At 41.7% G+C, this 14,612-nt stretch overlaps 1 protein-coding gene across 1 annotated transcript in view; it reads left to right on the top strand.

The window, feature by feature from the left end:
- The window catches only part of adamts3 (ADAM metallopeptidase with thrombospondin type 1 motif, 3), a 384,520-nt gene that overhangs the window by 326,097 nt on the left and 43,811 nt on the right, over positions 1-14,612 (top strand). Inside the window, exons 19-20 of the mRNA XM_041869483.2 lie at positions 8,538-8,694; positions 10,083-10,215. Coding sequence (XP_041725417.2) covers positions 8,538-8,694; positions 10,083-10,215 — 290 coding nt within the window. The remainder of the gene's footprint in view (positions 1-8,537; positions 8,695-10,082; positions 10,216-14,612) is intronic.

Here is a 14,612-nt window from a genome sequence, read left to right as displayed (position 1 = left end):
CATGTTGTCTTATAGCCAGATAGAGAGGACATGTTGTCTTATAGCCTGTTAGAGAGGACATGTTGTCTTATAGCCAGATAGAGAGGACATGTTGTCTTATAGCCTGTTAGAGAGGACATGTTGTCTTATAGCCAGTTAGAGAGGACATGTTGTCTTACAGCCTGTTAGAGAGGACATGTTGTCTTATAGCCAGTTAGAGAGGACATGTTGTCTTATAGCCAGTTAGAGAGGACATGTTGTCTTATAGCCAGTTAGAGAGGACATGTTGTCTTATAGCCAGTTAGAGAGGACATGTTGTCTTATAGCCAGTTAGAGAGGACATGTTGTCTTATAGCCAGTTAGAGAGGACATGTTGTCTTATAGCCAGTTAGAGAGGACATGTTGTCTCACAGCGTGTTAGAGAGGACATGTTGTCTCACAGCGTGTTAGAGAGGACATGTTGTCTTATAGCCAGTTAGAGAGGACATGTTGTCTTATAGCCAGTTAGAGAGGACATGTTGTCTTATAGCCAGTTAGAGAGGACATGTTGTCTTATAGCCAGTTAGAGAGGACATGTTGTCTTATAGCCAGTTAGAGAGGACATGTTGTCTTACAGCCTGTTAGAGAGGACATGTTGTCTTATAGCCAGTTAGAGAGGACATGTTGTCTCACAGCATGTTAGAGAGGACATGTTGTCTCACAGCGTGTTAGAGAGGACATGTTGTCTTATAGCCAGTTAGAGAGGACATGTTGTCTCACAGCGTGTTAGAGAGGACATGTTGTCTTATAGCCAGTTAGAGAGGACATGTTGTCTCAGCCTGTTAGAGAGGACATGTTGTCTTATAGCCAGTTAGAGAGGACATGTTGTCTTATAGCCAGTTAGAGAGGACATGTTGTCTTACAGTGTGTTAGAGAGGACATGTTGTCTTACAGCGTGTTAGAGAGGACATGTTGTCTTACAGTGTGTTAGAGAGGACATGTTGTCTCACAGCGTGTTAGAGAGGACATGTTGTCTTATAGCGTGTTAGAGAGGACATGTTGTCTTATAGCCAGTTAGAGAGGACATGTTGTCTCACAGCGTGTTAGAGAGGACATGTTGTCTTACAGTGTGTTAGAGAGGACATGTTGTCTTACAGTGTGTTAGAGAGGACATGTTGTCTTACAGCGTGTTAGAGAGGACATGTTGTCTTACAGCCAGTTAGAGAGGACATGTTGTCTTATAGCCAGTTAGAGAGGACATGTTGTCTTATAGCCAGTTAGAGAGGACATGTTGTCTTATAGCCTGCTAGAGAGGACATGTTGTCTTATAGCCAGTTAGAGAGGACATGTTGTCTCACAGCGTGTTAGAGAGGACATGTTGTCTTATAGCCAGTTAGAGAGGACATGTTGTCTTATAGCCAGTTAGAGAGGACATGTTGTCTTATAGCCAGTTAGAGAGGACATGTTGTCTCACAGCGTGTTAGAGAGGACATGTTGTCTCACAGCGTGTTAGAGAGGACATGTTGTCTTATAGCCAGTTAGAGAGGACATGTTGTCTTATAGCCAGTTAGAGAGGACATGTTGTCTTATAGCCAGTTAGAGAGGACATGTTGTCTTATAGCCAGTTAGAGAGGACATGTTGTCTTACAGCCTGTTAGAGAGGACATGTTGTCTTATAGCCAGTTAGAGAGGACATGTTGTCTCACAGCGTGTTAGAGAGGACATGTTGTCTTATAGCCAGATAGAGAGGACATGTTGTCTTATAGCCTGTTAGAGAGGACATGTTGTCTTATAGCCAGATAGAGAGGACATGTTGTCTTATAGCCTGTTAGAGAGGACATGTTGTCTTATAGCCAGTTAGAGAGGACATGTTGTCTTATAGCCAGTTAGAGAGGACATGTTGTCTTATAGCCAGTTAGAGAGGACATGTTGTCTTATAGCCAGTTAGAGAGGACATGTTGTCTTATAGCCAGTTAGAGAGGACATGTTGTCTTATAGCCAGTTAGAGAGGACATGTTGTCTTATAGCCAGTTAGAGAGGACATGTTGTCTTACAGCGTGTTAGAGAGGACATGTTGTCTCACAGCATGTTAGAGAGGACATGTTGTCTTATAGCCAGTTAGAGAGGACATGTTGTCTTATAGCCAGTTAGAGAGGACATGTTGTCTCACAGCGTGTTAGAGAGGACATGTTGTCTTATAGCCAGTTAGAGAGGACATGTTGTCTTACAGCCTGCTAGAGAGGACGTGTTGTCTCAGCATATTAGAGAGGACATGTTGTCTCAACCTTTTTGATAGGATGTGTTTTCTCACAGCCTGTTATGGAGCACATGTTGACTTAGCCTTTTAGATAGGACGTGTTGTCTTACAGCCTTTTAGAGAGGACGTGTTGTCTAAGCCTGTTAGAATGGACATGTTGCCTCAGTCTGTTAGAGAGGATGTGTTGTCTCATTCTGTTAGAGAGGACGTATTGACTCAGTCTGTTAGAGAGGACGTATTGTCTCATTCTGCTAGAGAGGACGTATTGACTCAGTCTGTTAGAGAGGACGTATTGACTCAGTCTGTTAGAGAGGACGTATTGTCTCAGTCTGTTAGAGAGGACATATTGACTCAGTCTGTTAGAGAGGACGTATTGACTCAGTCTGTTACAGAGGACGTATTGACTCAGTCTGTTGGAGAGGACGTATTGTCTCATTCTGTTAGAGAGGACGTATTGACTCAGTCTGTTAGAGAGGACGTATTGACTCAGTCTGTTAGAGAGGACGTATTGACTCAGTCTGTTAGAGAGGACGTATTGACTCAGTCTGTTAGAGAGGACGTATTGACTCAGTCTGTTAGAGAGGACGTTTTGACTCAGTCTTTCAGAGAGGACATATTGACTCAGTCTGTTAGAGAGGATGTATTGACTCAGTCTGTTAAACAGGATGTGTAGTTAATTTATTTATTTATTTATTTTATTTATAATTATAGTCTCATCATGTTAGAGAGGACATGTTGCCTCACAGCCTGTTGGAGAGGACGTGGTGTCTCACATCCTGCAACAGAGTATTTGTTGTCTCAACCTGTTAGAGAGGACGTGTTGTCTCAACCTGTTAGAGAGGACGTGTTGTCTCAACCTGTTAGAGAGGACGTGTTGTCTCAACCTGTTAGAGAGGACGTGTTGTCTCAACCTGTTAGAGAGGACGTGTTGTCTCAACCTGTTAGAGAGGATGTGTTGTCTCAGCCTGTTAGAGAGGATGTGTTGTCTCAACCTGTTAGAGAGGACGTGTTGTCTCAACCTGTTAGAGAGGATGTGTTGTCTCAACCTGTTAGAGAGGACGTGTTGTCTCAACCTGTTAGAGAGGACGTGTTGTCTCAACCTGTTAGAGAGGACTTTTGTATTTGCATTTGTATTTATTATGGATCCCCATTAGTTCCTGCCAAGGCAGCAGCTACTCTTCCTGGGGTTTATTATATAACCCCATTAGTTCCTGCCAAGGCAGCAGCTACTCTTCCTGGGGTTTATTATGGATCCCCATTAGTTCCTGCCAAGGTAGCAGCTACTCTTCCTGGGGTTTATTATGGATCCCCATTAGTTCCTGCCAAGGCAGCAGCTACTCTTCCTGGGGTTTATTATGGATCCCCATTAGTTCCTGCCAAGGCAGCAGCTACTCTTCCTGGGGTTTATTATGGATCCCCATTAGTTCCTGCCAAGGCAGCAGCTACTCTTCCTGGGGTTTATTATGGATCCCCATTAGTTCCTGCCAAGGCAGCAGCTACTCTTCCTGGGGTTTATTATGGATCCCCATTAGTTCCTACCAAGGCAGCAGCTACTCTTCCTGGGGTTTATTATGGATCCCCGTTAGTTCCTGCCAAGGCAGCAGCTACTCTTCCTGGGGTTTATTATGGATCCCCATTAGTTCCTGCCAAGGCAGCGGCTACTCTTCCTGGGGTTTATTATGGATCCCCATTAGTTGATGCCAAGGCAGCAGCTACTCTTCCTGGGGTTTATTATGGATCCCCATTAGTTCCTGCCAAGGCAGCAGCTACTCTTCCTGGGGTTTATTATGGATCCCCATTAGTTCCTGCCAAGGCAGCAGCTACTCTTCCTGGGGTTTATTATGGATCCCCATTAGTTCCTGCCAAGGCAGCAGCTACTCTTCCTGGGGTTTATTATAGAACCCCATTAGTTCCTGCCAAGGCAGCAGCTACTCTTCCTGGGGTTTATTATGGATCCCCATTAGTTCCTGCCAAGGCAGCAGCTACTCTTCCTGGGGTTTATTATGGATCCCCATTAGTTCCTGCCAAGGCAGCAGCTACTCTTCCTGGGGTTTATTATGGATCCCCATTAGTTCCTGCCAAGGCAGCAGCTACTCTTCCTGGGGTTTATTATGGATCCCCATTAGTTCCTGCCAAGGCAGCAGCTACTCTTCCTGGGGTTTATTATGGATCCCCATTAGTTCCTGCCAAGGCAGCAGCTACTCTTCCTGGGGTTTATTATGGATCCCCATTAGTTCCTGCCAAGGCAGCAGCTACTCTTCCTGGGGTTTATTATGGATCCCCATTAGTTCCTGCCAAGGCAGCAGCTACTCTTCCTGGGGTTTATTATGGATCCCCATTAGTTCCTGCCAAGGCAGCAGCTACTCTTCCTGGGGTTTATTATGGATCCCCATTAGTTCCTGCCAAGGCAGCAGCTACTCTTCCTGGGGTTTATTATGGATCCCCATTAGTTCCTGCCAAGGCAGCAGCTACTCTTCCTGGGGTTTATTAAGGATCCCCATTAGTTCATGCCAAGGCATCAGCTACTCTTCCTGGGGTTTATTATGGATCCCCATTAGTTCCTGCCAAGGCAGCAGCTACTCTTCCTGGGGTTTATTATGGATCCCCATTAGTTCCTGCCAAGGCAGCAGCTACTCTTCCTGGGGTTTATTATGGATCCCCATTAGTTCCTGCCAAGGCAGCAGCTACTCTTCCTGGGGTTTATTATGGATCCCCATTAGTTCCTGCCAAAGCAGCAGCTACTCTTCCTGGGGTTTATTATGGATCCCCATTAGTTCCTGCCAAGGCAGCAGCTAGTCTTCCTGGGGTTTATTATGGATCCCCATTAGTTCCTGCCAAGGCAGCAGCTACTCTTCCTGGGGTCCAGCAAAATTAAGGCAGTTCATACAATTTAAAAAACATTACAAAACATTCACAGATTTCACAACACCTTGTGCCTTCAGGCCCCTCCTCCACCTCTACCACATACCTACAATTCAAAATCCATGTGTACGTGTGTATAGTGCGTATGTTATCGTGTGTGTGTGTGTGCATGTGTCTGTGCCTATGTTTGTGTTGCTTCACAGTCCCCGCTGGTCCATAAGGTGTTTAAAAAAATTAATTTTACTGCTTGCATCGGTTACTTGATGTGGAATAGAGTTCCATGTAGTCATGGCTCTATGTAGTACTGTGCGCCTCCCATAGTCTGTTCTGGACTTGGGGACTGTGAAGAGACCTCTGGTGGCATGTCTTGTGGGGTATGCATGGGTGTCTGAGCTGTGTGCTAGTAGTTTAAACAGACAGTAGTGATGAAGTCAATATCTCCTACACTTTGAGCCAGAAGAGATTGACATAATTTTAGCTCTTTGTGTACATCCAAGGGCCAGCCGTGCTGCCCTGTTCTGAGCCAATTGTAATTTTCCTAAGTCCCATTTTGTGGCACCTGACCACACGACTGAACAGTAGTCCAGGTGTGACAAAACTAGGGCCTGTAGGACCTGCCTTGTTGATAGTGTTGTTAAGAAGGCAGAGCAGAGCTTGATTATAGACAGACTTCTCCCCATCTTAGCTACTGTTGTATCAATATGTTTTGACCATGACAGTTTACAATCCAGGGTTACTCCAAGCAGTTTAGTCACCTCAACTTGCTAAATTTCCACATTATTTATTACGAGATTTAGGGTTTAGTGAATGATTTGTCCCAAATACAATGATTTTAGTTTTGGAAATATTTAGGACTAACTTATTCCTTGCCACCCACCATGAAACTAACTGCAGCTCTTTGTTAAGTGTTGCAGTTATTTCAGTTGCTGTAGTAGCTGACGTGTATAGTGTTGAGTCATCCGCATACATAGACACACTGGCTTTACTCATTTTTACATTTTTAGTCATTTAGCAGACGCTCTTATCCAGAGCGACTTACAGTTAGTGAATACATATTTTTTTATACTGGCCCCCCGTGGGAAACAAACCCACAACCCTGGCGTTGCAAACGCCATGCTCTATCAACTGAGCTACATCCCTGCCGGCCATTCCCTCCCCTACCCTGGACGACGCTGGGCCAATTGTGCGCCGCCCATGAGTCTCCCGGTCGCGGCCGGCTGCGACAGAGCCTGGATTCGAACCAGGATCTCTAGTGGCACAGTTAGCACTGCGATGCAGTGCCTTAGACCACTGCGCCACTCAGGAGTACGCTACTCAAAGCCAGTGGCATCTCATTAGTGAAGACTGAAGAAAGTAAGGTGCCTAGACAGCTGCCCTGGGGAATTCCTGATTCTACCTGGATTTTATTAGAGAGGCTTCCATTAAAGAACACCCTCTGTGTTCTGTTAGACAGGTAACTCTCTATCCACAATATAGCAGGGGGAGTAAAGCCATAACATATATGTTTTACCAGCAGCAGATTATGATCGATAATGTTAAAAGCCACACTGAAGTCTAACAAAACAGCCCCCACAATCTTTGTATCATCAATTTCTCTCAGCCAATCATCAGTCATTTGTGTAAGTGCTGTACTTGTTGAATGTTTGTTCTCAATTTGTTTACTGTAAAATAGCATTGTATCTGGTCAAACACTATTTTTTCCAAAAGTTTACTAAGGATTGGTAACAGGTTGATTGGTCTGCTATTTGAGCCAGTAAAGGGGGCTTTAGTATTCTTGGGTAGCAGAATGACTTTTGCTTCCCTCCAGGCCTGAGGGCACACACTTTCTAGTAGGCTTAAGTAAGCATTTCACGTTAATGTCTACACCTGTTGTATTCGGCGCATGTGGCAAATTAAATTTGATTTGATTTTGATTTTAAGATATGTAAAATAGGCGTGGCAATATCGTCCGCTATTATCCTCAGTAATTTACCATCCAAGTTGTCAGACCCCGGTGGCTTGTCATTGTTGATCAACAATAATACTTTTTTCACCTCTTCCACACTCACTTTACAGAATTCAAAATTACTTTGTTTGTCTTTCATAATTTGGTCAGATATACTTGGATGTGTAGTGTCACCGTTTGTTGCTGGCATGTCATGCCTAAATTTGCTAATCTTGCCAGTGAAAAAATCATTAAAGTAGTTGGCAATATCAGTTGGTTTTGTGATGAATGAGCCATCTGATTCAATTAATAATTTAGCTGAGTTTGCCTTTTTTCCCAAATGTCATTTAAGGTGCTCCAAAGCTTTTTACTATCATTCTTTGTCATTTATCTTTGTTTCATAGTGTAGTTTCTTCTTTTTATTCAGTTTAGTCACATGATTTCTCAATTTGCAATACGTTTGCCAATCGGTTGTGCAGCCAGACTTATTTGTTGTCTCAGTCTGTTTGAGAGGACGTGTTGTCAGACTGTTAATTAGGACGTGTTTTCTCCGCCTGTCAGAGAGGATGTGTTTTCTCAGCCTGTCAGAGAGGATGTGTTGTCTCAGCCTGTTAGAGAGGACGTGTTGTCTCAACCTGTTAGAGAGGATGTGTTGTCTCCGCCTGTTAGAGAGGATGTGTTGTCTCAGCCTGTTAGAGAGGATGTGTTGTCTTACAACCTGTTAGAGAAGACGTGTTGTCTCCGCCTGTTAGAGAGGAAGGAGATTATCCCTCCGCCGTCTCCATCTCCGTACAATACCAGTCAGGTTAAACAGTCTATCTCTTATCTGGTCTCCATCGCCTGGTACTCAGGGCTCTATTGTCCCTCTAAACACTCTGACATCAATGCAAATGCAATGGAAAATCACATCAAAACAGCATCTTGCTTTTAAAACTCACCTCACTGTGATGATCAATTTGAAGAAAGAAGTTCAACAACAGGTTGAAACTTAGTGTAAAACATGATCGTTGTGGATGTTGTTTCAAAGCCTAACACAATGAAATGGACAGCGCTTTCTAAGGTGATGATGAATTCAAAACACCCATACACATATTAGAGCTTAAAAACTGAATTAAAATTATGAATGTGCCGTTATACAATACATAGCCTACTGTTTATTACACATGACAAAAACAATAAAACTAATAAATACTGATTGAAGATGTCTTTGGTACATAATTGATCTAGCCTATACTTTTGTTTTACATATTAGTAAAGACAAGATTAAATTGAGAATAGTCTGACAGGTGGAAATATGATCACTTGATGAGAGAACAGCTTTGCAGCCTGAGGCAAGGAACAGAGTGCAAGCTTTTTTTGCAACTTTCTTAAATCATCAATAGCCTATAGTATATTCACATCATGCAGCCCATTTATCTTTTGATTTCTAAGACATTAAAAGGTTAGCATAAATCTGCATATAACTCTTATGAATGTTTGAATGTAATTTCTCCCTAAACTCAAACTCACCTTTCCTTGATTCTGTTTCCTGTTTAGGTAATCCCTCAGGACAACGAGACCAGGTCAACCCTGATGTATAAATACATCATCCATGAAGACTCTGTCCCCATCAACAACAACAACGTCATTCAGGAGGACATCTACGAATGGGCCCTGAAGAGCTGGTCGCAGTGTTCTAGACCCTGTGCTGGAGGTAAAGTTCTAGAGCTAGTCTCACTGTTCTAGACCCTGTGCTGGAGGTAAAGTTCTAGAACTAGTCTCACTGTTCTAGACCCTGTGCTGGAGGTAAAGTTCTAGAGCTACTATCACTGTTCTAGACCCTGTGCTGGAGGTAAAGTTCTAGAGCTAGTCTCACTGTTCTAGACCCTGTGTTGGAGGTAAAGTTCTAGAGCTAGTCTCACTGTTCTAGACCCTGTGCTGGAGGTAAAGTTCTAGAGCTAGTCTCACTGTTCTAGACCCTGTGTTGGAGGTAAAGTTCTAGAGCTAGTCTCACTGTTCTAGACCCTGTGCTGGAGGTAAAGTTCTAGAGCTGGCCTCGGTGTTCTAGTGCTAGTCTCAGTGTTCTAGACCCTGTGTTGGAGCTAAGGCTCTAGAGATGGCCTCAGTGTTCTAGAGCCTGTGTTGGATGTGAGCGGGTCTCTCAGTGTTCTAGAGCCTGTGTTGGATGTGAGCGGGTCTCTCAGTGTTCTAGAGCCTGTGTTGGATGTGAGCGGGTCTCTCAGTGTTCTAGAGCCTGTGTTGGATGTGAGCGGGTCTCTCAGTGTTCTAGAGCCTGTGTTGGATGTGAGCGGGTCTCTCAGTGTTCTAGAGCCTGTGTTGGATGTGAGCGGGTCTCTCAGTAAGCCAAGTCTAGTTCAGTAAGGGTTAGGGTTAGGGTTAGGGTCTCTCAGTAAGCCAAGTCTAGTTCAGTAAGGGTTAGGGTTAGGGTTAGGGTCTCTCAGTAAGCCAAGTCTAGTTCAGTAAGGGTTAGGGTTAGGGTTAGGGTCTCTCAGTAAGCCAAGTCTAGTTCAGGCTTGTAACTCTACTGTACACTTTTAGAAGAAATGGTTCCAAAAGGGTTCTTCAGCAGTCCCTATTGTAGAACTCTTCTTGGTTCCAGGTAGAGTCCTTTTGTGTTTAATGTAGAACCCTCTCTGGAAATGGTTCTACATGGAACCCAAAAGGTTTTACCTGGAACCAAAACGGTTCTATCTGGAACTCTGCACATCTATCACTCCAGTGTTAATACTAAATAGTAATTATTTTGCACTATGGCCTATTTATTGCCTTACCTCCATAACTTACTACATTTGCACACACTGTATATATATTTTCTGTTGTATTTTTGACTTTATGTTTTCTTTACCCCATATGTAACTCTGTGTTGTTGTTTTTATCGCACTGCTTTGCTTTATCTTGGCCAGGTCGCAGTTGTAAATGAGAACTTGTTCTCAACTGGCTTACCTGGTTAAATAAAGGTGAAATAAATACAAATTATTCAAAGGGTTTTCCTATGGGGACAGCAAATATCCCTTTTAGGTTCTAGATAGCACCTTTTGTTCTAATAGTTTAGTGGTATTCCAACACCATTTCCTCCCCTAGGGTTCCAATACACTAAGTATGGCTGCAGGAAAAAGGGTGACAGCAGGATGGTCCACCGGGGATCCTGTGATGTCAGCAAGAAGCCCAAACCCATCAGGAGAATGTGTAACCTACAGGACTGTACGCAGCCACAGTGAGTATAGCCACCAGCACACCACAATGCTAAAACACTGGTTTTACACAAGACTTAGTAGATAAAAACACCTTCAGGTTTCAGACTTAGTAGATAAAAACACCTTCAGGTTTCAGACTTAGTAGATAAAAACACCTTCAGGTTTCAGACTTAGTAGATAAAAACACCTTCAGGTTTCAGACTTAGTAGATAAAAACACCTTCAGGTTTAAGACTTAGTAGATAAAAACACCTTCAGGTTTAAGACTTAGTAGATAAAAACACCTTCAGGTTTAAGACTTAGTAGATAAAAACACCTTCAGGTTTCAGACTTAGTAGATAAAAACACCTTCAGGTTTCAGACTTAGTAGATAAAAACACCTTCAGGTTTCAGACTTAGTAGATAAAAACACCTTCAGGTTTCAGACTTAGTAGATAAAAACACCTTCAGGTTTCAGACTTAGTAGATAAAAACACCTTCAGGTTTCAGACTTAGTAGATAAAAACACCTTCAGGTTTAAGACTTAGTAGATAAAAACACCTTCAGGTTTCAGGCTTAGTAGATAAAAACACCTTCAGGTTTTACACAAGACGTAGTAGATAAAAACACCTTCAGGTTTCAGACTTAGTAGATAAAAACACCTTCAGGTTTCAGACTTAGTAGATAAAAACACCTTCAGGTTTCAGACTTAGTAGATAAAAACACCTTCAGGTTTCAGACTTAGTAGATAAAAACACCTTCAGGTTTCAGACTTAGTAGATAAAAACACCTTCAGGTTTCAGACTTAGTAGATAAAAACACCTTCAGGTTTAAGACTTAGTAGATAAAAACACCTTCAGGTTTAAGACTTAGTAGATAAAAACACCTTCAGGTTTCAGGCTTAGTAGATAAAAACACCTTCAGGTTTTACACAAGACTTAGTAGATAAAAACACCTTCAGGTTTCAGACTTAGTAGATAAAAACACCTTCAGGTTTCAGACTTAGTAGATAAAAACACCTTCAGGTTTTACACAAGACTTAGTAGATAAAAACACCTTCAGGTTTCAGACTTAGTAGATAAAAACACCTTCAGGTTTCAGACTTAGTAGATAAAAACACCTTCAGGTTTCAGACTTAGTAGATAAAAACACCTTCAGGTTTCAGACTTAGTAGATAAAAACACCTTCAGGTTTCAGACTTAGTAGATAAAAACACCTTCAGGTTTCAGACTTAGTAGATAAAAACACCTTCAGGTTTCAGACTTAGTAGATAAAAACACCTTCAGGTTTCAGACTTAGTAGATAAAAACACCTTCAGGTTTCAGACTTAGTAGATAAAAACACCTTCAGGTTTCAGACTTAGTAGATAAAAACACCTTCAGGTTTCAGACTTAGTAGATAAAAACACCTTCAGGTTTCAGACTTAGTAGATAAAAACACCTTCAGGTTTCAGACTTAGTAGATAAAAACACCTTCAGGTTTTACACAAGACTTAGTAGATAAAAACACCTTCAGGTTTCAGACTTAGTAGATAAAAACACCTTCAGGTTTCAGACTTAGTAGATAAAAACACCTTCAGGTTTTACACAAGACTTAGTAGATAAAAACACCTTCAGGTTTCAGACTTAGTAGATAAAAACACCTTCAGGTTTCAGACTTAGTAGATAAAAACACCTTCAGGTTTCAGACTTAGTAGATAAAAACACCTTCAGGTTTCAGACTTAGTAGATAAAAACACCTTCAGGTTTCAGACTTAGTAGATAAAAACACCTTCAGGTTTCAGACTTAGTAGATAAAAACACCTTCAGGTTTCAGACTTAGTAGATAAAAACACCTTCAGGTTTCAGACTTAGTAGATAAAAACACCTTCAGGTTTAAGACTTAGTAGATAAAAACACCTTCAGGTTTCAGACTTAGTAGATAAAAACACCTTCAGGTTTAAGACTTAGTAGATAAAAACACCTTCAGGTTTCAGACTTAGTAGATAAAAACACCTTCAGGTTTAAGACTTAGTAGATAAAAACAACTTCAGGTTTTACACAAGACTTAGTAGATAAAAACACCTTCAGGTTTTACACAAGACTTAGTAGATAAAAACACCTTCAGGTTTAAGACTTAGTAGATAAAAACACCTTCAGGTTTCAGACTTAGTAGATAAAAACACCTTCAGGTTTCAGACTTAGTAGATAAAAACACCTTCAGGTTTCAGACTTAGTAGATAAAAACACCTTCAGGTTTCAGACTTAGTAGATAAAAACACCTTCAGGTTTCAGACTTAGTAGATAAAAACACCTTCAGGTTTCAGGCTTAGTAGATAAAAACACATTCAGGTTTAAGACTTAGTAGATAAAAACACCTTCAGGTTTCAGACTTAGTAGATAAAAACACCTTCAGGTTTCAGGCTTAGTAGATAAAAACACCTTCAGGTTTTACACAAGACTTAGTAGATAAAAACACCTTCAGGTTTTACACAAGACTTAGTAGATAAAAACACCTTCAGGTTTTACACAAGACTTATAAAACACCTTCAGGTTTCAGACTTCTTCACAACAATTGAACCTCTCTCCTTGAAGTTATTGATGATCCGATAAATGGTTGATACTAGCAGCAATATCCTTGCCTGTGAAGCCCTTTTTGTGCAAAGCAATGATGACGGCACGTGTTTCCTTGCAGGTAACCATGGTTAACAGAGGAAGAACAATGGTTTCAAGCACCACCCTCCTTTTAAAGCTTCCAGTCTGTTATTTTAACTCAAACAGCATGACAGAGTGATCTCCAGCCTTGTCCTCGTCAACACTCTCACCTGTGTTAACAAGAGAATCAATGACACAATGGCAGCTGGTCCTTTTGTGGCAGGGCTGAAATGCAGTGGAAATGTTTTTTGGGGATTAAGTTCATTTTCATGGCAAAGAGGGACTTTGCAATTAATTGCAATTCATCTGATCACTCTTCATAACATTCTGGAGTATATGCAAATTGCCATCATAAAAACTGAGGCAGCATACTTTGTGAAAATTAATATTTGTGTCATTCTATAAAATATACACTACCATTCAAAGGTTTGGACAAACCTAGTCATTCAAGGGGTTTTCTTTATTTTTACTATTCTCTACATTGTAGAATAATAGTGGTGTATATTTGGTAGTCTAAGGCACTGCATCGCAGTGCTAACTGTGCCACTAGAGATCCTGGTTCGAATCCAGGCTCTGTCGCAGCCGGCCGCGACCGGGAGACTCATGGGCGGCGCACAATTGGCCCAGCGTCGTCCAGGGTAGGCGAGGGAATGGCCGGCAGGGATGTAGCTCAGTTGGTAGAGCATGGCGTTTGCAACGCCAGGGTTGTGGGTTCGATTCCCACGGGGGGCCAGTATAAAAAAATAAAAAATAAAATAAATAAAGATTAAAAAATAAAATAAAAAATATATAAAAAATGTATTCACCAACTGTAAGTCGCTCTGGATAGGAGCGTCTGCTAAATGACTAAAATGTAAAATAATAGTGAAGACATCAAAACTATGAAATAACACATATGGAATCATGTAGTAACCAAAAAAGTGTTAAACAAATCAAAATATATTTTAGATTAGAAATTCTTCAAATAGCCACCCTTTGCCTTGATGACAGCTTTGTACACTCTTGGCATTCTCTCAACCAGCTTCATGAGTTAGTCACCTGGAATGCATTTCAATTAACAGGTGTGCCTTCTTACATTTACATTTGAGTCATTTAGCAGACGCTCTTATCCAGAGCGACTTACAGGAGCAATTAGGGTTAAGTGCCTTGCTCAAGGGCACATCGACAGATTTTTCACCTAGTCGGCTCGGGGATTAGAACCAGCGACCTTTCGGTTACTGGCACAACGCTCTTAACCACTAAGCTACCTGCCGCCCCAGGTAAGTTAATTTGTGGAATTTCTTTCCTTCTTAATGCGTTTAAGCCAATCAGTTGTGTTGTGACAAGGTAGGGGGGTATACAGAAGATAGCCCTATTTGGTAAAAGACCAAGTCCATATTATGGCAAGAACAGCTCAAATAATCAAAGAAAAACGACAGTCCATCATTACTTTAAGACATGAAGGTCAGTCAACATGGAACATTTCAAGAACTTTTAAAGTTTCTTCAAGTGCAGTCGCAAAAACCATCAAGCGCTATGATGAAACTGGCTCTCATGTGGACCGCCACAGGAATGGAAGACCCAGAGTTACCTCTGCTGCAGACGATAAGTTCATTAGAGTTACCAGCCTCAGAAATTGCAGCCCAAATAAATGCTTCACAGAGTTGAAGTCACAGACACATCTCAACATCAACTGTTCAGATGGGACTGTGTGAATCAGACCTTCATGGTCAAATTTCTGCAAAGAAACCACTACTAAAAGACACCAATAAGAAGAAGAGACCTGCTTGGGCCAAGAAACACGAGCAGTGGACATTAGACCAGTGG

The sequence above is a fragment of the Coregonus clupeaformis genome, unplaced genomic scaffold (assembly GCF_020615455.1).
Source record: "Coregonus clupeaformis isolate EN_2021a unplaced genomic scaffold, ASM2061545v1 scaf0250, whole genome shotgun sequence".
Classification (NCBI taxonomy): domain Eukaryota; kingdom Metazoa; phylum Chordata; class Actinopteri; order Salmoniformes; family Salmonidae; genus Coregonus; species Coregonus clupeaformis.
The sequence above is the reverse complement of the archived record's forward strand: the minus strand, read 5'-3'. Positions and strand labels throughout refer to the sequence as shown.